Source organism: Sapajus apella, unplaced genomic scaffold, assembly GCF_009761245.1.
Source record: "Sapajus apella isolate SASKATOON/1434 unplaced genomic scaffold, GSC_monkey_1.0 scaffold10, whole genome shotgun sequence".
Taxonomy (NCBI): domain Eukaryota; kingdom Metazoa; phylum Chordata; class Mammalia; order Primates; family Cebidae; genus Sapajus; species Sapajus apella.
The window spans coordinates 29,246,437-29,273,322 of NW_022436950.1; the positions used below are offsets into that span (position 1 = coordinate 29,246,437).

Sequence of the window (26,886 nt, forward strand, 5' to 3'; positions counted from 1 at the left end):
TTGCTTTGCGGTAAGTGGAGCGCGGGGCAGGTGCAAGACGCTTAGAAGTGTTTTCGTATGTCCCTGGCCAACTATCTCCACATAAACTCCGTTTATTCATTTGACAGCGCTACTGCAGAGGTAACTTAAGTCCAGCGCCACTCAAGCCAGGTTTGTAGAAACTTAAAAATGCTTTCTCTGGTCTTGCTGCCTACCTCTGGTGTTTTTTTTCTATTTAAATCATAAACCACCCAGCTGGATACAAGGCAAATTTGTCCCCTACTTCAGGGCCCCTCTGAGGTCAGAAAGAATTATGAGTGGATTTGAGCCTACGGAATAAAAGCAAACGCACGGAGAAGTGTGGACTTGAGAATTGAGATCTTAAAACTCGCCTCCGCAGTGGCGCGTGAAAGCCGCAGACGACAGGAGTAGCCGAGGCCCCGGCGCGGGCTGCAGGGAGTGAATTCGCCTGACTTTTCCTCAGCGCTTTGTTTTTCCTGTCACGGAGGTACCAAAATAGCAAAGCAGGAGTGGGAAGTCTCCTGGCCGTCTTTTTTTTTTTTCCGGGTTGGCACTGGGAAAGAGAAAGGAGGAAGCAGGAGCTGCGCCCAACCCGCCCCAAGGGAGCCGAGGCAACCCCTCCAGCAGAGTTCAGGGCTTCGGGCTCCTGCCACTTCCAGAACACTCCAGGCCGCTTCTGCAGGCCCCGCCCCCTGCCGGGGTTTCCCCGCCACCCGCTTCATTTGCATGGCGCTGCCCCTCCCCCGTTGCCATTGGCCGGCGCTGGGCCCCGCCCACTGCTCCTTTACCGCGGCAGGGTTCCGTCCCCCCGAGCCGCCCGGAGCTGCGGGCAGCGGGCAGACTGTTAAACCGCGGTGGCGGCAGCAGCAGCGGCGGCGGCGACGGCGGCCGGGGCGGGAACGAGGCGCTCTCTGGAGAAGAGTCAGCGGTGCCCCGGGTGGGGGAGGCGGGCGGGCAGCTAGAGATCACCTCAGCAGCCCCCACCACGGCCGGACCGAAGGTGCGGCGGTCGAGGGGAGCCAGGGCGCCCCAGCAGGCGAGTGGCCGGCGTCTCAGCGGTGGGATGAGGGGGGTGGGTCTCCCTTTTCGGGGACGGCGGCAGCGCTGGGAGGTGAGAAGACTGCCGGGTGGACTTGCGGGTCAGGCGACCGACCGGCAGCCCCTTCGCTCCCCGAATCCTCTGGGCTGCTGGACTCGGGCCTCGGCAAGTGATCGCGCTGTAGGGCAGGGGTCTGACCGCAGCCAAATTTAAACGGCTAAACCTAACAGCCTTGGCAGATGGGGAGAGAAGGGGTCGAGGGAGGGGTGGAGGTGGACCTATACGCCGGTCACGTGGGGGGAGGGGCTTGGCAGACCTCCCTTTTGTTTTGGCTGGCGCGTGCGCAGAAGGCAGAACACGTGGTTTCCTGTACCCGCCCCTTGCCTCATCGACTGAGCCTCACCCAATGCGGGTGTGGTGATGGCTTTTTGGAGGCAGCTCTGAGGCGGAGCAGTCTGGTTTTGCAGAGACCCTTATTTATTTTACACTTTCTTTCAGGAAAACGTAGATTTAGGCTTTAGAATTAGATGGGATAGAGCAGAATTTAGGGAGTTATTGAGGGATGGTGCTTCCAAGTTTGTGCTACTTGGGTGTGCTGAGAAAGGGACCGGCCTTGCTGGAAAAAGTGAGAATGCTTGGTGTTTGGTAGCAAGAAATACCAGGCATTATCCTGGCCGTTTCAGAAACCACAGGAAAGGAAGAGGCTGGCTCTGCAGCCGGGAGGGCAGGCACTGGATGGACGTACTTGTCATGTTTTCTTCTTATGCTGGGAAAATCAGTTTTTGTTTGTTTGTTTGAACTGTGGTAAGCACATTCCATTTTTGATTCCCCAAACTTCAGGACAGTCATGTTCTGGTGAGGTTTAAGAGATAAGCTTCCTTCATCTTTAGCCAGTTTGCTTAACTTCATCTGAGTTTGGGTCAGTAAGTTTTTAAACATTGCTAGATGGGGCAGATTTGTTAGCCTCAAAACCTAAGTGAAATGTTTGAGCACTGCAGACAAAACTGGCTGTTTCTGACTAGGAAAAAGTAGCTCTAAAAATAATTAAGTATTGAGAAAGAGATTTAGCAGTGAGTGGTCTGCCTTACCCGTTCTTAACTAGTCATTTTCTTGGGTTAGTCACCTCTCTGATCTCAAATTTGTTTCCTTTTGTAAAGTTTCATAATATGATCTCAGTCTTAAGAGATTGTAAGACAGATGAAATGCCCCGTATTAGTGAAAGTGATTCGAAATCTCTACCAACATTGACAAAAATAACCAAGTAGTATTATTTTTATAACAAAAGTCAATTTTTTAAAAGCCTATATGCTGGGGAAATACAATGAATTACTCATGAATAGATGTTTGATTATCTTTAAAATCTGTTGTAACCATTATCTTTGGTTCTCCCTCAGTTTCCACCTTAATTCAGATCAATATCAGCGCCTGCTCCCATTTCCTCATGGTTTCAATCTACATAGATTATTATTCTCTCCCGCAAACTCTCTGGAGTAATTTTTTATGTGAAACTTAGTAATTCAGGCCAATCTCTCACATTGACTTTTAAGATTTACATTTTAATTTTGTTTCATGATATGTGCCTTTGCAAATAACAATTATTTTGTTAAATCTTATTTATTATAAAGTGATTTGGAAAAAGATTTGTGCAAATAAGAAAATAAAAATATTGCCTACTTTAAATATTTTTGTGTGCATATATGTGTATTTTTCCTGAAACTGAGATCATATGGTATTTTCATTTAACTCAGACATTCCCGTATCATGAAATATTCTGTGAAAAAATATTTTTAATAGCTGCTTAACATTTATGTAACTAGCGTATTTTAGATTTTTCTTATTGGCAGATATTTGGAATGTTTCTAGTTTTGCTAGTGTGTATTTCACTACAGACAATATTCTTTTACATAAATCTTTGAAACCCCCACCCCATTAGATTTGTAGAAGAGGAGTTACCGGACCAGAGTCTGTTTTTGTTGTTTGTTCTTTGTTTGTGTGTTTTTTAAGGCTCTAGTATCACCAAATTCCTTTACAGAATGTGGTACTGATTTACACTGATCTAGTGGTATGTGAGTGCTTCCCATTATGTCTTTGTTCATCACCTAGTATTAGGCTTTAAAATGTAAAAACCTTGCTTTAATTTGCATTTGAAATTTTTTCACTCTAATCCATGTTGTATCTATTTTATTTTTCTAACTTACTGTAAAGTGCCCGAGAGAAAGAAGTATGTTTCATGTTTGACATGTTGCAGATCAGTTAGTGAGTGGTGGTCAATAAATGCTTGCCAGTTGGTTAATATTTATCTTTTTTAATCTGTGGAAGATCAGGAAATTGTCTTTTGCTTTTTGTTTTACTCAGTTTACTAGTACATTGTTAGTAATATACTATTATTGTTGGATTCATAACTTTGAGTACTTCTTCATTCAGGTGAGGCCTCGGTGATCTTATCACACTTTTCTACTGTAAGGTCCGTTAAATTCCCATAGCCCAACTGCTGCATTATCCAAGAGCTTCATCCAATTTTGATGCCATTTATCATGATACCTTAGACTATTTCATTTCCTTCGCTCATTCACCTGTCTTCTATGGAATTAACGTAAAGATTTCATTGATCAATGTAGTTTCACTTGCAGCTTTTTCTGTATTTGACAAGAAATTATGCTTGCTGTCTAAAATTCCTTTATTATTGAGATTGTTATTGGTAGCTCACCTGTTATTGCCTATAGTATCCTTTATGCTCTTTAATCTATCACATAAATCTTATATATAATACGTGATTCTTGTTTTCATGATGTTTTTCATGTATTCAGATATCTCTTCATATCCTTATTTTGTCTATACAGTATTAGATGATAGCTGAAGGAGGCAGAGAGCTGCTTTCTTCAGGTATAGAATTGTGCTTAGGATTGTTTACTGATTGGGTTCATCAAGATACAAACAGAAAGGATTGGGGCTGCTTGCAACAGAAGTGACAGTTATTGGGCACTTATAAACCAATTTGCTAATTTTAAAGCATATCATCTCATATCTCTATCCTTAAAGCTGATACTGCATTGTAGTACTTTAATGGAATGTTTTACATCATGATGACCCTGAATCATAAATACAATCTTACATTAGTTTTAGTATGTTCCATTTAGAAAGACAAGGAAGATATATAATTTCCAATATATTTTACCTTTTTTTCTTTTAAATGTTATTTTATAGGAACTTTTCACTGAACTGTGTTCCTTATTCCCTAATCATGTGGGATAAACACCCAGCAAATGTTAATAAAAGTGGTACTATTGAACTTGTCAGTAGATAGTCCATAATAAAAATCTGAAGACTATTCATAATGGAAATTTTAAATACTTGATGTTATTTTTACATTCTTAGTACTAGTTCTATATAGATGTGAAATTTTATTAATAATATTGAGACTGTTAATATTTGAAAAATATGAACTTTTTGTTTATTATAATATTGAGGCTTTGTTTCCAGTCCAATCAGACAAAGAATTCTCAAGTATGTTACTTTTATTAAAACAAATCTTTATTTGGCCGTAAGTCATTAATCAGTGTTTATTCATGTGACGTTAAATTGAAACCAAAATATATAGACCGAGCAAATGTGTGCATTTTTCCATGTAAATTACTGGATCCAAGTTGATATACACAGAAAAAAAAATGACTTCATTTATATTCCTATGAGTCATGCACTTATCACTGAAAAGTAATAATTCTACTTGAAGTATGATCTGTTTGATGTGTTATGTAGCCATTCAAGTGGCTTTATCTTTAATTAAATTCCTTTAGTCTTCAAAGAGAATTCCTTTTTAGGCATAGTTTTCAAAGTGGAAGAAGTTCTAGCTTATAAAACATCATTGAATATGAAGTACTGAGCTGACTGAATCCTAGTCATGCCAATTACTGCAGCATTTTCTGCAGTTAATTGAGGATTCCTATAAAGTGGCATGAAGAAATCTTGAAAACATAACACTGTATTTTGTATCCCTACCTTTCATTAATTCCTGTATTTTTGAGGAATAAAACTGTACCAGTGTGAGCTCATTCTTTTTTGTTTGTTTAATTGGACTTTTTCCTGTTACAATTAAGAAGTTTGGAATCCTCATATATTTTCTATTTATTTTTTAATTATTGTAGAGACAGTGTCTCTCAGTCACCCAGGCTGGAGTGCAGTGGCACAACTGCATTTCTGGAGTCCCCTTATATTTTAGTAATAATGTTTAAAAGGACTTCTCCTATTTTGCTCAAAGAATTCATCTTTTTTCTACTCTTTCTTCCTGTAATTAGCCTAGGTGAGCTATATGAAACATTTAGGTCACAAGTGTGGAAATAATTTAATATTTGACCCTATTTCGGGGTTCTCTCCTCTCAAAATAATGTGGGTAGTCTTTTCACTTTATTTTAGTATTAAGTATAAGTCTGCTGTCTTTCTGGTACTACTTTGTTCCTAGTTTGTTTCATTGCTCTGCATTTAAGAGAACTGGGATTATGCAGATTCTAGTTAAAAGAGTAAATTTAATGTTCAGGGCAGATTTGGATAGGATATTTTCCATGCCATATATGGAATATATGTATGCATTCTGGAATATAAATCAGAATCTGGAGCAGTATTTTAGGGGCTAGGAATTCCGATTTGGTCTTTAATCTTTAATTTAGATTCTCAGGAGGAAGAGTTGTTCTTACGTAGATTATTGTTTTCAACTCTGAGCATAGAGATTAGATTATCAATTTTTAAATTTTTCTTTAGAAAGTTTGTCAAAAATTATTTCGAATATGTGACCTACATATTAGTTTGTAGAGGTCTGATTATTAACTGTCTAGACCAACTCAGTAACTAATTGACTTGGTAATTATCTCACTGTCTACATGCAGCTTTTGAGGATAACAGCTTTTACTATGTTTCATGATGTCCAAGGGATCAGATTGCATTTAATTAATCCTAATTTTATAAATATGTGTGATTTATAAATCTTTCAGAATACAGATTAAGCCCCTAATGGAAAGTCTGGAGACAACAGACAAGGTTTTTTATTTGTAGTACAGTAGTCCATCTTTATTTTTGGGGTGTATGCTCCCAGATCCCCAGTGGTGCCTGAAACCTCAGATAGTATTGAACCTTAGATATACTTTATTTTTTTCTAACCATACATACATATGATCATGTTTAACTTATAAATTAGGCATAGTAAAAGATTAGCAACAACAGTAGTAGAACAATTATAATTATAAATGAAAGTTACGTGAATGTGCTCTCCTTGCTGTCTCTCAGAATATTGTATTGTACTGTATTCACCTGGTCTTGGACTGCCAGTTGACCACAGGTAACTGAAACCATGGAAGTGAAACAGCTGATAAGAGGAGACCACCGTCATATGATTTCAGAACAATTAATAGTAACTCATGCTTTCCTTAATTAACAGTAAATGTTCTTTGGTTTAAATTGTAGACCCAAAATTAGAATTTATGGTATAGATTTAACTTTATAGTCTACTCATTGTTTTTAATCAAATTAATTTAATTGTATTTATAATAATTTGAGAGCAACAAATGCCTTAATTCAGAGTGATTGTTCTTTGGATTAAATTGTAGTTTGAATATTAGAATTTATTGTATAGATTTAACTTTACAATCCCCCCATTGTTTTTTATCAGATTAATTTTATGTATAACAAATTTAGTATAACCAAAAACAACAAAAAAATTGATTCTAATTTTAAAAAAATGTTTATTATTTAAAGTCATAAGCTTTGTCTTGTCTTACTGAAATTCTCTCTGGTGGTTTTTTAATGAGACGTCTAAGAAAAATGGAGATACACTGAGATCAGAATCGCTTACTGGAGGATTATTTGCTTGGTGGACTATCTATAACAGCTTATGACAGACTGGTTTTGGTTTTTTTGTTTGTTTTGCCATCCATAACATTTCTGGGCTGCTGATGTGCTAAGGAATTTTTTTTTTTTTTTTTTTTTTTAGTTGAATTGGAATGTAAGTTGAAAATTCTGTTGTAAAAACATAAAAGTAAAATTAATACCCAAGAAACACTATTGGATTGGATTATCTAGAACTGTTGCCTGTTGACATAATCAAGATTATGTATCTAGTTATTTCTTTGAAAGAGTACCGATATATTTTCATATCTTACATTTTGCTGCTTCTTAAATTCTGTAAGCTTGATATTTTAGTTTCTGTATGTTGTGACAAAAAAATTGTATTCTTTTTTTCCAATTTTGCTCTTTCCATGCTCTTTGAAGTTCTGTATCATTAGACTAAATTCTTTTAGAAAAGGGACCTATTGTGCCTAAGTATCTTGGGTGTTTATGAAAGAAATCATCAAAGATGATGATGGTGGTGCCTGGAGTAATAAAGTATTTTAGTGACTGTAGAGACATTTCTTAGATTTAGCAAGGATCCAAATACTCCTGCCCAATTATGTGTATAATTAGAAACTGAATTTTTACAGGAAGATCAAGGTGCTTTTTAGAAAGCTATTTGAGGATTTCTTTTCCGTAAAGTTTCTTTATAGCCTAGAATACTATAGGTGCCTGAGAATATTGAACAATATATTTGGCCAAAAAAATTGGGGGACTGAAATATAGTAGTTGATAGTTGATCCCCGGTTACTTAGGGGGACCATATACTATATACTTTTTTTTTTCTTTTGAGACAGAGTCTTGCTCTGTCACCCAGGCTGGAGTGCAGTGATGCAATCTTGGCTCACTGCAACCTTTGCCTCCCAGATTCAAGCAATTCTGTCTCAGCTTCCCAAGTAGCTGGGATTAGGTGTATGCTATCACACCCAGCTAATTTTTGTATTTTTAGTAGAGATGGGGTTTTGCCAGGCTGGTCTCAAACTCCTGACCTCAGGTGATCCACCCGCCTTGTCCTCTGGAAGTGCTGGGATTACAGACATGAGCTGTCGTGCCCAGCTACATACTGTATACTTTGTGCTGTTTAGTGCAGTAGTTTCTAACTGTATGTGACTATTGAGCACTTGAAATACGGGTATTCCCACATTGAGATGATGCTAAATATAAAATAAACACGGGATTTTGAAGACTTGGCACACATATAGAGGAATAGAAAATATCTCATCAAGATTTTTTTTATTGATTAAATGTTGATATATGATATTTTCTATGTATTGGATGAAATTAAATTTAATTTTTTCCTGTTTCTTTTAAAAATATGTCTAGTAGCAAGTTTAAAATCACATATGGAGCCACGTCATATTTCTTTTGGACAGTTACATTCTATACTAATATTTCCTAAATTTTTTGCCTTAAGACTCCTTTACAATATCTCATGAACCTTCTTCCTTGAAATTTTAAAATAATTTTACCATTTTAGGTAGTATTTATTCAAGAAATATTTATTATGAGCCTGCTATGTGCCATAAAATATTCTAGAATATCACGATGAGTGAACGCATAACACCTGCCTTTGTGTAGCTTTTGATCTATTGTGGGAAAATATGTGATGAAGTAATTTCTAGTAAAAATTTGTAAATGGACTACTATTTGTTGTAAGTATACTATTATTGTATACAATTTCATGTAATATAATTTTATACAGTGCTTCATTTATCAAGTGATAGTTTGGTGTTCTCTGAGCTTCCTGGATCTGTGGTTTGGTGTCTGACATTAATTTGGAGAAATTCTTACTCATTATTGTTTCAAGTATTTTTTCTTTTTCTCTTCTCCTTCTGGTATTCTCATTATGCATGTGTTACACCATTTGTAAGTATCCCACAGTTCTTGGTTGGATATTCTATTCTTCCGCAACCCCCCTGCCATCTTTGTTCGCATTCCTTTTTAGTTTTGGAGGTTTCTATTTATTCACCTTCCTTAGTGCTTAGTGCTATTTTCTTCTGCCACATCCAGCCTACTACTAAGCCCATCAAAGACATTATTTCTGTTGCAGTGTTTTTGATTTCTAGCATTTCTTTTTTATTCTTCATTAGAGTTTCCATTTCTCTCCTTATATTACCGGTCTTTTGGTGCATGTTGTCTGTTTTTTCCATTAGAGGCCTTAGCATATTCATCATAGTTGTTTTAAATTCCTGGTCTGGTAATTCTAACATCCTTGCCATATCTAAATCTGGTTCTGATGCTTGCTGTTTCTTCAAACTATGTTTTTTGCCTTTTAGTATGACTTGTAGTTTTCTGTTGAAAGCTCAGCATGATGTCCTGAGTAAAAGGAACTCTAGTAAATAGGCTTTTAGTAAGATGTGAAGGTAGAAAAGATGTTCCATATTCCAGTGACAAGGTCTGTCTTTTAGTGAGCCTGTGCCCCTGGGCTGTGAACTTCACTGTGCTTCTCAGTTTTTCCTATGTTTAGGTGGGATAGGATGGCTAGAGGCTGCTGGAGTTGGGTATTTAGTTTGTATGTAACTTTTTTAAAGCAAGACTTTTCAGTACACTCCTTAAAAAGTAATATTGTTCACTTTGCTATCTTCATCTTTCTCGACCTCTCTAGCATTTGACAGACCCGATCAGATCATGCTATACACTTTTAAACACTTTGGTATCTTGATTTCATATACTTCTGAATTTTTTCCTATCTCACTCATGATCTTTTCATTTTTTTTTAAGGGTTCTTCCTCTTTTGCAGCTCCTCTTCCTTTGCTCAAGCAAATGTGAGTAAACTCTGAGGTTTTGCCCTGGACTCCTTTCTCTTCGTTGCTTATACCCACTCCCTAGGGTAAATACTATTTATATGCCAGTGACTCTGCAAAATAATCTCTCTATTTATGAATTCTTGCTTGAACTCCAGACTTGTCTTTATGGCTGTTTCCATTTGGATGTTTGGTAGGCACTTAAAAGTAACATATCCCAAACACAAGTTTTTATTTTTTTCTCCTTTAACTTTCTGTCTCCCCAAGTCTGCCCCTTTTCAGAAAATAGCACCACTGACCACCCAGTTACTCAAGCTAAAAACCTAGGTATCATCCTTGACTACTTCCTTTCCCTTAATTCCTGTGAAGTCTTTGTCAAACGTTGTTGGCTGTGTCTTGAAACATGTTGTTTAATTTTTTTATTTTTATTGATATATAGATAGATAGATATAGATACAGATATATTTAAAATAGAGACAGAATCTCACTGTATTACACAGGCTGGTCTCAAACTCCTGGGCTCAAGTGATCCTCCCACCTTGGCTTCCCAGAATACTGGGATCACAGACATGTGATGAGCCACCATGAACAGCAATCGTGTACCCCGTAAATATATATATACCTTCTTTGTACCCACAAAAATTAACATAAAAATTTGAAATTTTTTTTTATGCTTTTAAAAATATTTCTTCTTATTCATGTTGCCTTTAACAAATTGTCCAGTATGTGTATAAATGAAATAATACCTAACAAAGCATAAAAATTTAAACCTGTATCATGGTCAAACCCACTATTCAGCATTAATCTGAATGACAAACTGTGACTTTCGGTAATATGTACATCTAATTTCTACTAACTCTTGAACACATTATCTTCTGAATATATATGTCAGAGGTTTCCATCAGTTGTTTTAAATGATTATTTTTAAAAGTTTATTTAGTATTTAATTTTTAGGAAGTCCAGTTTAGCAGCTTTTTATGAATAATGCTTTTGGTGTCATATCTCAAAAAATCTTTGCTTAAAGCACTGTCATAAACATTTTTTCTCATACTTTTTCTAGAAGTTATATAGTTATAGGTTTACATTTACGGTCACGATTCATTCTGATAGATCTGAGACCATTTTTATATAAGTTATGAAATATATATTCAGGTTCTTTTTTTTTTTTTTTGGCCTATGGATGTCCAATTAGTCTAGAATGATATGATTTAAGAAACTAGGCTTTATACATTTAATTGCCTTGGTGTCTTTGTCAAAATAATCAGGCTGGGCATGGTGGCTAATGCCTGTAATCCCAGCACTTTGGGAGACTGAGGTGGGTGGATCACCTGAGGTCAGGCTAAGACCAGCCTGGCCAACATGGTGAAATCCCATCTCTACAAGAATATAAAAATTAGCCAGGTATGATGGCAGGTACTTGTAATACCAGCTACCCGGGAGGCTGAGGCGGGAGAATCTCTTGAACCCAGGAGGCGGAGGTTGCAGTAAGCCGAGATCGCACCATTGCACTCCAGTCTAGGCGACAGAGTGAAACTCCGTCTCAAAAAAAAAAAAAAAAAAAAAATCAGTAGACCACATGTGTGTGTGTCTGTTCCTGAGCTCTGTTCTTTCTATTGATATGTTCATCCTTTTGCTAATGCCACACTGTCTTGGCTACTATAAATTGGTAAGTAGTGTGAATCTTTCAACTTTGTTCTTTTCCAAATTGTTTTGGCTATTCTGGTTCCTTTAACTTTCATATAAATATTTGAATCAACTTGTAGGTATCAGCAAAACATTCTGCCAAGATATTGTGTTTAGCTTATAAATCAGTTTGATGAGAATTAGCATCATAACAATATTGAATAGTTTAATCTATGAACATAGTGTAATGCACTATTTAATAATAATTGATATTATTATGGGTATTTTGTATTTTTCAGTATAAAGATCGTGTGCATCATCTTTTGTTTAGATTTATACCAAAGCATTTTGCAGGTGTTGGAATTATTACTATTTAAAAATTTCTATTTCTAGTTTTTCATTTCTAGCATATAGAAATATAAATGAGTTTTCTATGTTGACCTTATGTTGGCTGCCTTATTAAATTCATTAGTGGTGGAGTCAGTAGATTCCTTAGGATTTTCTATGTAGAAAATTATGTCATCTGTGAATAGAGACAGTTTTACTTACTTTCTAATCTGTATGCTTTTTATTTCTTTTTTCTCTTACCCTACAGCACTAACTAGGCCCTCCAATATAACATTGAATATGAGTGGTGAAAAATGTCTGCCTTGCCTCATTCCTAGTCTGAGGGCAAAAACATTCAGCCTTTCACCATTAATTATGATGTGAGCTATAGGCATTTGTGTAGATGTTTTTTATCAGATTAAAGAAATTTCCTCTCCTTCCTAATTTGCTGAGTTTTTCTCATGAATTGATATTGAATTTTGTTAAACGCTTTTTCTCCATTTATTGAGATCATATGTTTTTCTTTAGTCTTTTGATACCGTAAATTCTAGTTATTGTTTTCTTTAATGTTGGACCAGTCTTGTGTTCATGAAATAAGCCATTCTTGAACATATTACCCTTTTTATATATTGTTGTTTTGTACATTAAAAAATAATAATTGAAATATGTGTTGTTACTACTTACGACTATCAAAATCCTGAAATGCCTTTAAATATCATAACCAATTCATTCATGAATTTAGTCAACAAATACATGATAATTACTGTGTGCCAGGCATTATTCTAGTGCTGGAGACTATAACATTGAGTTCTTGCACTTAAACTATATTCTTTCCTATAATGTAATATAATGTCAGGTAGCAATAGTGCTATGAAGGGCAATAAAGCAATGTAAGGGAATGGAGAGTCAAGAAACAAGAGGCTGAAGCTATTTTAAATATACTGGTTAGGGAAGGACTCTCTGATGATGTAACCTCAGAGCAGAAACATAAATGAAGTGAGGGAGCCAGCCATTTTATTTGTAAATAATTGTTTCAGGCTGAGAGAAGAGCAAACACAAAGTTCCTGTGTCAGAGACTTGCTTAGTGTGTTTCAAATACAGCATAGAGGCCAGTGTTTCTGGAGTGTAGTAATTTATGGAAAGAGTTGTAGAGGGCAGAGTAGTCACGGACCTGATAATGTAGGATTTTGTAGGCTATGGTAAGGACAACTTTGGATTTTAAATATACTGGCAACCACTCATTTTCTCGTTAGATATTTGTTGGACATCTTCTGTATGTCAGATAGTTTTGCATGTTGAGGATACAGTGGTTAATAAAACTGTTAAAAAATCCAAGACTTTGTAGAGCTTAGAAGTGCTAGTAATAAGTGTAGTTGTTGATGTAATATGGAGGTCATCAGAAGTGGTAGTTTAGAATATTCAGTTGGGAAATCTTGTTATATAAAATGATTATATATCTAGATAATTTAAATAATTGGAAGAAATGTACTTACATTTTAGGCTGAAAGTATACTGAACATAATTTAATCTTTTTTATTTATAGGAGACATAGCTGTTTTCATTAGTTTCTTTTGATTGCAAAGTAGAGAGACTTATTTAGGCTAGGTTTGTTTGTTTGTTTGTTTGTTTTTTATAAGCATACACTTGGAAATAGAGTATAAAAGGACTTCATGAAAATCCCAGAATAAGAGCTATGATATGTCTGGGCCTTTCATAGACTAGAGCTTAAAAGTCTTCATATCCAAATGTATTCATTATTTATTACTGTGTAATATATTACCCCCAAATTTAGTGGCTTAAATTACATATTATTTCATAGTTTCTGTGGGTCAAGAATCTAGGCATGTAAGCTTAGCTGGGTGCCTCTTGCTCAAGGTCTCTCATAAGGCTGTTGTTAACCAAGATGTTGGCTAGAGCAACAGTTATCTCAAGGCATTACTGTGAAGGATCTGTTTCTCAGATCACTCACATAGTTGCTGGTAAGCCTCAGATACTTTGCTGTATGTTGGTTGGAGACATCATTTCTTTACCATGTGGGTCTTTCCTGCTCACAACATGGCAGCTGGCTTCCCTGAATAAGAGAGGGTGGCCAGGTGGAAGCCACAGCCAATCTGATCTCAGAAGTCATCTCATCACCTGTGCTATGTTTTTTTTAGAAGTGAGTCAGTAAATCCATTCCTTAATCTAGTAAAGCATTATACACGGGCATGAATACTAAGAGGGTGGGGATTATTAAGGTCATTTTGGAAGCTGCCTATCATACAAGTAAGCCCTAGAGATCTCACCAGAGATTTTGTATATATGTTTTTTTCTAGTTCTCTACCATAAATGGGCCTTAGCAACTTTTAATCTTTGCATTTTTCCCTTTCTCTTTTTGCTATGAATTGTATTTATTAACTACTAATCTGCATATTTGGGCTTTTCTTTGTTTGTTTTGAAACAGGGTCTCACTCTGTTACTCAAGCTGGAGTGCAGTGGCATGATCATTTTTTTGGTAGAGACTGGATTTCACCATGTGGCCCAGGCTGATCTCAAACTCCTGGGGCGCAAACAATCTACCTGCTTCAGCCTCTCAAAGTGCTGGGATTATAGGCATGAGCCACTGTGCCCAGCCTTGTGTATCTTTTTTTTTATTTTTTTATTTTTTTTATTTGAGACAATGTCATGCTCCATTGCCCAGGCTGGAGGGCAGTGTTGCAATCACAGTTCATTGCAGCCTCAACATCCAGGCTCAAGTGATTTTCCTGCCTCAGCCTCTCAAGTAGCCGGGACAGCTGGCACATGTCACCATGCCTAGCAAATGTTTTACTATTTGTAAAGAAGTGGTTTCCCTATGTTGCCCAGCCTGGTCTCAAACTCCTGGGCTCAAGCAGTCCTTCCACCTTGACTTTCCGAAGTGCTCGGATTACAGGTATGAGCCACTGCACCTGGCCTCTTTTCTCTACTTGTTATATTTAGCTTTCCTGTACCTCTATCCCAGGACTAAGATGAGCTCTCCTGCCTTGTGATATTTCACCTTTTGCCCCTGCTGCTAACTAGTTTGATTATATTCATAGTACTCCGTTCAAACTTTTGAGAGGGACAGGTGTATGTTGTGGAAGATAAAATTTAGTATCTTTTGAATATTGCTATAACATCAACAAGAACTGCGATTAAAGCAGTTTCCCTCAAAGAAAAATGTAGACACTAAATACTATTTTGAGCGTTTATTGATTAAATGGTATAGGTCTTTGAGTTGGTCAAGTAACGACTTGAATCTTGGAAGAAATTTCCTAATGCTAGCTTGTTTCAGAATTGATTTTCTATTTTCATAAGTGTATAAACTGAAAAAGAATTTTTTTTTTTTGCATTTAGGATAAATAGAAATCTATTTGCTTATTTTTGAGGCATTATATAAAAGTATATAAATTTTGAGACATACAGAATTTGTTGGAAACATAGAAATCTACATGTTTTTGAGACATTATGCAATAAAGTATATACATAAAAAGGCAAACATCTGTAATTTTTTCTTTTTCTTTTTCTTTTTTTTTTAAGACAGGGCTTCACCATGTTGGTCAGGCTGGTCTTGAACTTCCGACCTCAGGTGATCCGCCCGCCTTGGCCTCCAAAGTGCTTGGATTATAGGTGTGAACCACCATGCCCGGCCAATTTTTTCATCCAGTATTAACAACCATTAACATTTATTCATTTTGCATTTAGTCTTTTCCCCTCAAGTAATAAGATTTTGTAGTTAAAATGCAAATCCCCTTAAACTATCACTTTTAGTTCTGTTTCATGGAACTTACTTGATGCAACTACTGTTACAAGTTTGGTAGGTATTTTTCTGGTTCACTTTTTATTCTTGCAAACAGACACATATGTATACATATATATGGTGCGGTTTTGTGTTAGTATTATATTTATATGGTATATATTTATATGGTACTATGCTATATATATTTTAGTGTTCTTTTTTCTTTTTAACTTGATATTATTTTAAAGGTCTTTCCATATTGATACTTTGTCATTCTTTTTTAACTGCAATATAGTATTCCATCACATTTTATTAATTTTATTATCTACTTTGTTATTGTTAGACATCTTGATTGTTTTGAAAGGATGTTTTGCTGTTACAAACATTACTCTTTGGTACCTGTGACAAACACATTTTCTACATTGTGGTCCAATTACTGAACCAATTTATGATCCCAATAGATATGAGAAATCTTATTTACTCACATCTCATATATGTGATGTTTTCATACTAAAAACATTTTTATCAATTTGGTAATTGGAAAACAGGGCTCTTGCTTTTTAATCTATATTCCCCTCATTACTATTATGATTTTGTGTTTAATGACCATTTGGATGTCATCATCTGTGAAATGCCTGACTGCTCTATCTTTTGCTCATTTGTAGGAATTCCTCCTGCAATCTTGATACTGATATTTGTCTGAAATATATATATATAAATTTATAAATATATATATTTCAGAAATATATATATATACATATATATGTTGCAAATATTTTCTCTTAGTCTCTGATTTGCTTGTAACTCTTTTTTATTATTACATAGAAATTGTGCTTTTATTTTCTTCTTGATCATTTTTGTTAGACTTTGTAAAGAATCAGCTTTTGGTTTGTGTCTTTAAGTAGGAATAAAGGAAGTAGAGTTATAACTAGCACTTGGGGACATACACTATGAGAGTGTGTCCATTTAAATATCTATCAACTATTTGTTGAAACATTGCATATCAAGACTACAAAATAATAGGTATTTTTAAAAAGTTATAATTGGTAATGATGTAAAATTATTTTACTAACTATTCAAACCTCATAATTTTTAATGGTACTGGATTGCCTTTTTCTGTGAATCATTATATAGTTTTATACTTTTGATAATATGCAGTGAAATTTGTTTAATTATGGGATTTATCTTTAGTGGTTTTCTGGCACTGTCTCCGCTATTTTCTAGGCAGGAATAATGCCTTCTGATGCATATCCATTCCTGAAAAGGGTAAAATTGCAGATATATTTTCAGGAGATAATGCATATTAGGCAAGTTTTTACTGTCACATCTTTTTAACAGCTGTGAAGTTATATGTTTTTGTTTTTAGTTCTGTTCAGGCAGGTCTTCTTCTTTTTTTTTTTTTTTTTTTTTTTTTTTGAGACAGAGTCTCACTCTGTTGCCCAAGCTGGAGTGCATTGGCACAATCTCTGCTCATTGCAAACTCTGCCTCCTGGGTTCAAGTGATTCTCCTGCCTCAGCTTCCCAAGTAGCTGGGATTACAGTCCCCCGCCACCCTCCTGGGTTCAAGTGATTCTCCTGCCTCAGCTTCCCAAGTAGCTGGGATTACAGTCCCCCACCACCATGCCCAGCTAATTTTTAATTTTTTAGTAGAGACAGGGTTTCACCATGTTGGCCAGGCTGATCTCGAACTCCTGACCTCAGGTGATCCACCCACCTCAGTATCCCAAAGTAAGTACTGGGATATCCCAAAGTAAGTACAGGCATGAGCCACCATGTACAGCCTCACTTAGGTCTTCTTACACATTATTTATTATATTTTAGTTCTTGTTATTAATAGCGTTCAAATAGTGAAGATTAAATTCAGAAATAGAAGTTTAAAGCAATTTATTATATTTTATAAAGATAAGTAATCCTTATTTTTGGCTGAAAGTATGCAATTGAGTCACATTTTAAATTGTTATTACCAGATTCTAGGTTGGAATTTTTTTTCTTTTGACTGTTACTAAATGTCAAAAAATGGAATTCCAAGATGTAATTACATCCACAAATATTTTGAACACCTACTGTGTACTAGCAATATGTAGCTTTAATCGGAGTTTTGGCTATTAGGCCCCCAGTCAGAGTGAAGAATAGCTTAATCTTGTTGAAGTACTGTTGGGAGTTGGCGGATGAAGGAATTTTGTTTCTTTCATGTTTTAATCAGAAACATCAAAAATGTTGCCCTAAGAAAAAAGTATAAACATAAAATTTTTTCTAGATATTTAACCATTTATTTTTACATTATTTTAGGTTTCCGATAATTATCTACAGGAATCGCCATGACCCCAGCTCTGAGGGAGGCAACAGCAAAGGGTATCAACTTTTCATGTTTGCCAAGTACCATGGAGTCTGACAAGATGCTCTGCGTGGAAAGTCCAAGAACTGTAGATGAAAAGCTGAAGGGAGACACTTTTTCTCAGATGCTTGGATTTCCGACTCCAGAACACACTCTTAATACTAATTTTGTGAATTTAAAACATTTTGGCTCCCCTCAGTCTTCAAAACATTACCAGACCGTTTTTTTAATGAGTTCTAATTCTACATTAAATAAATATAATGAGAATTATAAACAAAAGAAATTAGGCGAGCCCAGTTGCAATAAGCTGAAAAACATACTGTATAATGGCAGCAACATTCAGCTCAGTAAAATCTGTCTTTCTCATTCTGAAGAGCTCATCAAAAAGGAACCTCTATCAGATACCACAGGCCAGTGCATGAAAGATGTACAAATTATTTTGGATTCAAAGATAACCAAAGACACTAATGTAGATAAAATACAACTGCAAAACTGTAAATGGTTTCAAGAGAATGCACTTTTGGATAAAGTTACTGATGCTGAGATTAAAAAGAGTTTTTTGCACTGTGCTCAAAAGAAAATTGTACCTGGCCACTCAGATATGCCTATTAGTTCTTCAGCTGCTGAAAAAGAGGAGGAAGTAAATGCTCGTTTACTTCATTGTGTAAGCAAACAGAAAATTTTACTTAGCCAGGCTAGAAGAACTCAGAAACATTTGCAGATGCTCCTGGCAAGGCATGTTGTTAAGCACTGTGGTCAGCAGATGAAATTTTCTATGAAACAGCAACTCCCCAAAATGAAGACCTTTAACAGTTTCCCTAAATGCACTGAAATTAAGCCAGAAGTTACACTGACTGCAGAGAATAAATTGTGGGATGATACAAAAAATGGCTTTGCACAGTGTACAGCTGCGGAAATCCAAAGATTTGCATTGTCTGCGACAGGGCTGTTGTCTCATGTTGAAGAGGGTTTGGATTCCGATGCAACTGATAGCAGCTCTGATGACGATCTGGATGAATATACCATTAGAAAAAATGTGGCAGTGTAAGTGCAAAATTATTATTAGATTATTTTCTGTTCCATATATAGTAGCAATTATCTTAGTTTCCAGGTATGTTGACAAGAAATAGATTTTCTAAAATCTTAATGCCATATATATATATATATATATATTTTTTTTTTTTTTTTTTAGACAGGGTCTTGTTTTGTTGCCCAGGCTGGAATGCAGTGGCATGATCTTGGCTCACTGCAACCTCTGCCTCCTGGGTTCAAGCAGTTATCCTACCTAGCCGTCTGAGTGCCTGGGATTATAGGCGTGTGCTACCATGCCTAACTAATTTTTGTATTTTTAGTAGAGACAGGGTTTCACCATGTTGGTCAGGCTGATCTCGAACTCTTGACCTTGTGATCCACCCACCTTGGCCGCCAAAGTTCTGGGATTACAGATGTGAGCTACCGTGCCTGGCTGCCATAATCTTTTATGTTATAAAACTTTTGGTGAAGCTTTAAAATGTTTCTTTTTTATTTTTAACTATTGTTTGTCAGTATATATATACTATTTAAAAATAGATTTACTCAACTATTCTATCTAGGAAAAACCCATACAGGAATAATAAAATTAATGAGCTATGAATAAGCATTTTTTTAATTCTTGAATAGAATAGGCTGTGGACAAGGCCTAATCTTTGCTTAAGTGATCTAGTTAATATGTGTAATATGTGTAGCTAACTAAAAAAATTTAGTCTGCACATAGGGAACCCTCATGGTGTTTGGGAGTGTATCAGTTGAGAGTACATGTATGTTGACCTTCTACTTTTTTTCCTTAACTCTCTACTCATAGCTGTATTCATAGCTTTCATCACTGGCCTTTTCCAACTCAGTCAGTTTTGGCTAGCTTAGTATAACTAAAACAAAACTATAATGTCAGCTGTAAGATATCTATTGAACACTTATGTGCTAGATATTAAGACTCAGTGTAAGCAATGTAGTCACAACCTCTGCCTTTTTGGGCATGTACTTGAGAGAGAGGTATCTAGATATCAAAAAAATAAGAAGCAGAGAAAAATAGTTTTAATTATCACACTGTGATAACACTACAAACCCGTTCTGTCCAATAAAAACTTCTGAGATGATGGAAATCTTTTATATCTGTGCTATCCAATAGGCACTAGCCTTAATTGGATGTTAAACACTTGAGGTTTGGACAGTGATGCTGAGGAAATGAATTTTTAATTTTATTTAATTGACCTGATTTTAATTGAAATGGTCAAATAAAGCATAATTTTTAATCTAGCTTTCAGGGAATCTGTTATCGTCCAAAACTGATGTGAATTACTGTTTGTATATATGGGATTTTGGGGAGAAAGAAGTCTATCACACATGGTTACGTACAGGGGAACAATACTCACTGGAGCTTTTTAAAGGGTGGAGTGTGGGAAGAGAGAGAGGGTCAGGAAAAATAGCTAATGGATACTAGGCTTAAAACCTGGGTGATAAAATAATCTGTATAACAAACCCACATGACACACATTTATCTATGTAACAATCCTGCACGTGTACCCCTGAACTTAAAATAAAAGTTAAAAAAAAAAAAACTTTTTTAAATTCTCAAAAATAAATGAGACTTACAGAATTAGAAGCCAAACACATTAATGTTTACTAATAAATAGAAGATCAGTATATTAGTTTTTATAGTGAGAAATAAAACATTAAGCAAAGTGAACATTCTAGTCATTTAGTATTCTGATATCACTGTAATTGAAATTTGTTTGCATGTGGAATTTATAGTAGTTAATGAACACAGATTATTTTTCTGACTGGCATTGTGCTAGTTAATTAACATATGATATGTCATTTAATTCTTTCAACAACCCTAGCAGGTAGTTGTTATCCTTATTTCACTTAAGAAACAGACTCAGCATGGGTTAAGTAACTTACCCATGGCTAACAAGCCAAGTAAGTGGCAGACACAGGATTTTGCTCATATATACGATTCTAAACACATGCTTATTCTTTTGTAACATGCTATTTTCTCAACATTGCATCACTGATACATATAAATACAAGAATTATTAGGTATATGTGTTTTGAAAGAACCTGAAAATTTACCAATTTTTGTACATACAATACTCATGAAGCATTTTAATGAAATTTAGTAGGCACATTTAGTAAATTAAGTATTTTTTTGTTGTTGAGACGAGCTAATGGAAAGATTTGTCTTTTTTAAACTAGAAACAGGAATAAGAAACTTTTGCACTGGAAGTAGTGGCTCACGCCTGTAATCCCAGCACTTTGGGAGGCCCAGGCGGGCAGATCACTTGAGCCCAGTAGTTGGAGACCAGCCTGGGCAACATGGCAAAACTCCAGCTATAAAAGAAATATAATACAAGTGATTCTCCTGCGTCAGCTTCTTGAGTAGCTGGCATTACAGGCATGTGCCACCATGCCCAATTAATTTTGTAATTTTAGTGGAGACAGGATTTCTCTATGTTGGTCAGGCTGGTCTTGAACTCCCAGCCTTAGGTGATCTGCCCGCCTTGGCCTCTCAAAGTGCTGGGATTATAGGTGTAAGCCACCATGGCTGGCTGCCTTTCTGATAATATCTTTCTTTTTCCCATAATCAGCTAGAGGGGATTCAGGGACTCTAGATGTAAGTTTTAAAATAATAAATCTAAGAAATTTAGTATCAGTTCATTAAGGTAGGCTTCTGGCCTCTTGCATTATTGACCTTTTAATATTACAGTTGATGCCTTGGTTATTAAACCCCACCTGAATTTTTAGAGGTCAAATAAAGTTTAAGGTTAAACTCATCTATTCTATACAAATCAATAATACTAAATTTAAGTGACAGCTCTTTATATTCTTGGTTTCACTGAATTATTTGATAATTGTTTTGTTTTTGTTTTTTGGGTTTTTCTTAATACTTGAAATCTATTCAGCATTTCTTAATTTCAAACATCTTCCCAAACTTTAAATGTAAAATTTTGTTTTGAATATTTTTGTTAACACTAATAGATTTTTTGTGGGAAAGACTGTACTCAATATTATATTAATTTTGAAGTTGACTAAATATTGAGAACAAATAACAACTTTAGTCATATCTCTTAGTGAGATAAAAAGTTTCTGTTTTTTAAAGTTGGAATTAATCAGTTCTATCTTAGGTCATCAAATTCATTTTTAAAATATTCTTATAAGTTTATTTTTGTTATTTTCTTCTCTACATTTGTGGAAAGATTTTTCAAATCTAGATGAGTATTTTTAACGTATAATGTTCAGAATTAAACCTTAAACGTAAAATAGCAAATAAACAGATGCATTTTGTGGTTCTAAATTTTTAAGTGAGTGCTAATATGAATTTTAATTGTCTTTATTGAATATGTTGATTTCTCAACTTAAATCATAGGTCCAGAGTGGTAAATACTAAAGCTGACTTCAACTTAATTTTAAGCAACTTGAGTGTTAGTACTACTCTTTTATTATAGAGCCTAGCATTGTCTTCTGTTTAATGATTGCTTGGTATTTGTTGAGTGAATGAATATTTCTGTTTTTTTGTATATGTAGTGTAAATACATAAGCATTGAGGCTCACAATCTGAAATTTCTCTCTTCTATATTTGGTTCTTAAAAATTTCATTGTGGAGTTGCATTGTTTTACTTGATGTTTTTTCCGTTCCTTTCTTTGTTTCTAATATTAAACTGGCCACAAGATGTATCTTGTACATCATAGACCACCCCCATGAATGTTTGATGACTGAATAAATGAAATATACAAAAATATGGACATTTAAAAGTAACAATTTTATTACAATGTTTACAATTTTTAAAGTTGATAAGTAAAATGCATTATATTTACTTTAAAAATTTTAGATTTTAGAGGAATAGGGGGCGGGAAAAAAATTTTTAGATTTTGTTATTATTATATGCTTTCTATTTTTCTTTGAGTTAATAGCCCTCATAGGAAAAACAAATTTTGCTTTGATCAAAAAGTTAACTGGGAAGAAATATAGTTGTTTTAGAAAATTGGAAAGTACTCACATTAGTCACTACAATTACTATTGTTGTTTTAAATATGTATTTGTCTTGGCTCTTTTACTTTTCCTCCAAAAATATAGGCAATAAATTAGTTCATAGTGATATTACTAATTGACTTTAATGATATTACTAATTTAATAATAACTTTTGGTACAGAGACCAGTATGCATTCAAAGTTAAAAAAAAAAGTCACTTTTCCTTTGGAATGCATAAAAGGGGGACTTTATGTTTTTTTGTAGGTTTCAGATATAATTCTACTGTAAGATGGATGGATTTTTTCTTCCAATGTTCTTTTTATTTGGTGAGGGAGCCCAGCCAGGTCCGTGAGCACTGAATTGGTTAAATGTGAGGTTATGTGGGTGAGTCACTGATAAAAATTGGCTACAATTATGTTATATCTCATCTGGTAGAAGACCCATAAAATTCTAGCATTTCTTTTCTTTTTTTCCTGATGATGATCAGTTACATTTTTTTTAGCCTGCATTTTGGAGAAAAACAGATTTTGACACAGGCATGTTTTAATTCTCCAAGGTTGTAGAAAAGGAATCAATATGGCTCCTTGTCTTATTCCAGGAAACCTACCAGTATCTTCCAAATCACCCAATTGTTTCAAATGTTGGGGAAAAAAAAATCCCACTATTTCCCTAAACTGGTCTTCATATAGTCAATTTTTCTTTATGTTCTTTAGATGTGTAAATAAGCAGAGTTGACTAAAGGAATTCTTTTCAACAGTTTTAGGCATTCATCAAAGAAGAAAGGGGAATTGTTCATGTTTAGTAAGAGCTGTTGGGTGACTCTTTCCAGATTGAAAAATAGAAAATAATTAATTTTTTGCAGACCCATAGAAATGAATACTCATAGTTTCGTTCTTGCTTTCCTGTTTTGCCAATGGAAAGGACAAGAACTGAAAAGCAAGGTGATCCAGTATTTCCCTTTGAGGAATTGGGTAAATAGGAGTAGGAATTCACTGCCAAGATTCAAAGGGCAAAGAGACTGATAACATTTCACTATTAATTATAAACAAGAGTAAGTTTATATTTGTATAATGTGGAGTTTACAAGCTGTCTTTGTATTTATTTATTTATTTTAATTCCCTGCATGTCTGGCTTAGATGGGAGGAGTTGAATTTTGTTTTATTTTGCTTATAAGGAAAACAAAACGTCGAGTGAATTCTAGGGAACTTGCAAATGATATTTAAGTGAAGAACCTTTTCCTTTTTGTGGGAGAAGTGGAAGGGACGTTAAGGGCAGAAATTCAAAAGTGTACTTGTGAATGGACTAGTAGCTAAAAATGGTAAATAAATATTTTATTTATTTTTATTTTTATTTTTATTTTTAGAGACAAGGTCTCATTCTGTTGCCCAGGTTGGAGTACAGTGGCACAGTCATAGTTCACTATAGTCTGAACTCTTCAGCTCAAGGGATTCTCCTGTCTGAGTAGCTAGGACTACAGATGTGTGCCATCATGTCTGGCTAAATTTTAAAAATTTTTGTAGAGACAAGGTTTAGCTATGTTGCCTAGGATGATCTTGAATTCCTGGCCTTAAGCTATCTTTCTGCCTTGGCCTTCCAAACTGCTGGAATCACAGCATGAGCTACCATGCCCAAGCAAGAAATATTGCCTACTGTGGCATGCGGACATCTTTGAGGAAAGTAATACTTCAGTTAAAATGAGCTCATTTGTTTTGAAAAAGGCTTTTTTTTTTTTTTTTTTTTTTTTTTAAGTAACATGATGTTTAAAAGCCTATGTGTTTACTGGATTTTTTTAATCAGTGTTGTTAAATTAGCTAACGGCAAAGCTGGGACTTTAGCCTGGATCTTCTAATTCCAAATTTAGGCTGTACTTCTGTATCTACAGAGTTTAGCTGGCTTAGGCCAAAGTTAAATTGACTGAGTCATTTTCAACATCCACGTCACCAAAAGAAAGCAGGAAAAAAGGTGTTTTATTTATTTTAACTGCCAAGGGAAAATTAAGATATTACTGTAAAGTTGAAGTTTTTAATGTAAAAAAGCATCAGCTTGCTTGTATATGTATGAATTTCTTTAAATATTGCTATCAAATCAGTGAATCACAATCCTCTCTTCACTCCAGCATATCTGAGGATGACCAAGTAAATAACTGTTTTGATTACCTTGATTCCCACAGGCTGGGGAGAGGTGAAGAAACTCATCCTGTTGGACCATATTTCTTAGAAAACTACAAGTGATCATAATATAACTTTTTTTTTGAGATTTCTATATAATATGTGTCACTTAAAAGTTCTATATACCTTGATTTAAAAATAAACCATCTTCATAGATGAAACAAAGTGTCATGTATATCCTACATGAAGAAAGCAGAATAGTAAAGCCCCTTTGCAGAAGTTATCCAAGTGTTAATTGTATTTGTCAGGGGAAATGATCACCTTTCTTTTCCTAATTTTGACAAGAAATCACAGCTTAGCATAGTGATAAAAGCAAATTAGTCAAGTAGGAGACACCAGTCTTCACTCCTGAACAAAAAATAAGAACTAGACACCTTTCCATGAATAAAAGTAGCCTTGGGAGGGCTCAAATGTTTAAGTAAGAATCTGCAGCAACACAGTGGAGTGAACAAACAGAAATCCAGAGGATAACTGCAGAAAAAGAATAGCTGGGGAGACTGGCATACATGAGACATCTGGAGATGGCTAAGAACAAAGAAGGGTGGGGGCTATCAGTATCAGCCTATGGTAGGTGCTACCATAGTCACCACTGGCCACAACATCAATAAATTTGCCACTGAGGTGATTAACAGCCATCACCACTGTGGATCCCCAGAGAAGAAGATGTGGTTGCACCCCCTACTCCCACCACCACCACTGAGAAGGAACTGCTGTTCCAGGATTGGGATCACCACCCTCCCAACCCTGATATGAGCCCCAGACTCCAGAGCTTCAACTGCTCCACGCATGACCACACACCAGGCCTTGGCTCCATGGCCACATATCCACATTCCAGACTCTGAACCACCATGCACACTCACCTCAAACACAAGAGTCATCATGGCTGTGGACTAGCCTCAAACCAAGTCTTAGAGCCCAGATTGCTTTGCATACACCTGTGCTATGAACATTGGCTCCACTGTTACTTTTTGAGCATCTGTGCCTCTGACATCTGAATTATCACCACAATGTACTAGCCCACTCCTTGGACCCCCGAACCTCTGTAATTCCTTGTGTGCCCATGCCTCAGAAACAAGAACCAGCCTATATGGAATAATCTGTACCGTGGGCACTGGAGCTGTGGTTTCTTTGTGAAACTACTTGTACCACAGTGAATGAGTCCATGTCCCAGACCCCAGAAACATTGTAGTTCTCTGTGTGCTGCTGCTTTTTATCTCAGTCCCCTGGTGGCTCCACAAACACTCGCATCTTGGACATTGTTACTAATATGAGAATGGGGGAACCTGTACTCTGGGTATGGGTGCCACCTCAGCCCCAGACCCTGGAGCCATGATTTCTACACATGTCTTCGCTCCAGAATCCAAATTATTGGCTGTTTCATGGATGCCTCATATGAGATACCATTGCTGCCACCACTGCAAATGTACCTGCAAGTCAGGCCCAGTGCCAAGAGGGATTCCACTGGCCACAACTTACCTGGTAGGAGAAAAAGAGATCAGGAGGAACCTACCAGTCTTCATAACTGGAGCACCCAATAGCCCTTGCTGCTGCTGTGGACAGTGGCTGCTAAGCATCCCTGTAATCTTTGCCAGTGCCAACATCAGCTGATAGAGCTGTACAGAGATTACACTGCTATGCCTTTACTGTAGTCAGAATTGTCACACTGCACCCAACTGGTGTCCTTGCACTCACCTAAAGAAGAAGTTCTTTCCCCACTGAAACCAAAATATAAAGTCAGAAAGAGGTGACTGCTTCATCAAATATGCAGTCATTAATGCAAAGTAACAAGCAACATGAAAAGCCAAAGAAGCATAACATCACCAAAGAACATGATAATTTCCTAGGAATTAACCCTAAAGAAATAGAAGATTTATGAATTTCTTGGCAAATAATTCAAAATGATTCTTTTAAGGAGGCTCAGTAAACTACCAGAGAACACAGAGAGGCAATTCAACAAAATCAGGAAAATAATTCTCAAGCAAAATGAGAAATTTAACAGAATGATTGAAATTATTTAAAAATAAAAGGTAACTAA

At 35.8% G+C, this 26,886-nt stretch overlaps 1 protein-coding gene across 5 annotated transcripts in view; it reads left to right on the forward strand.

Annotated features, from left to right (window-relative positions):
* The first annotated feature begins 786 nt into the window (after positions 1 to 786).
* Positions 787 to 26,886, forward strand: part of KANSL1L (KAT8 regulatory NSL complex subunit 1 like) — a 147,273-nt gene continuing 121,173 nt past the window's right edge. Inside the window, exons 1-2 of one of the 5 annotated variants that reach the window (XM_032278362.1) lie at positions 787 to 1,036; positions 17,633 to 18,722. In XM_032278362.1, the coding sequence (XP_032134253.1) occupies positions 17,662 to 18,722 (1,061 nt within the window). In that variant the 5' untranslated portion in view covers positions 787 to 1,036; positions 17,633 to 17,661. The other 4 variants (XM_032278358.1, XM_032278359.1, XM_032278361.1 and 1 more) reach the window with 4 other exon arrangements.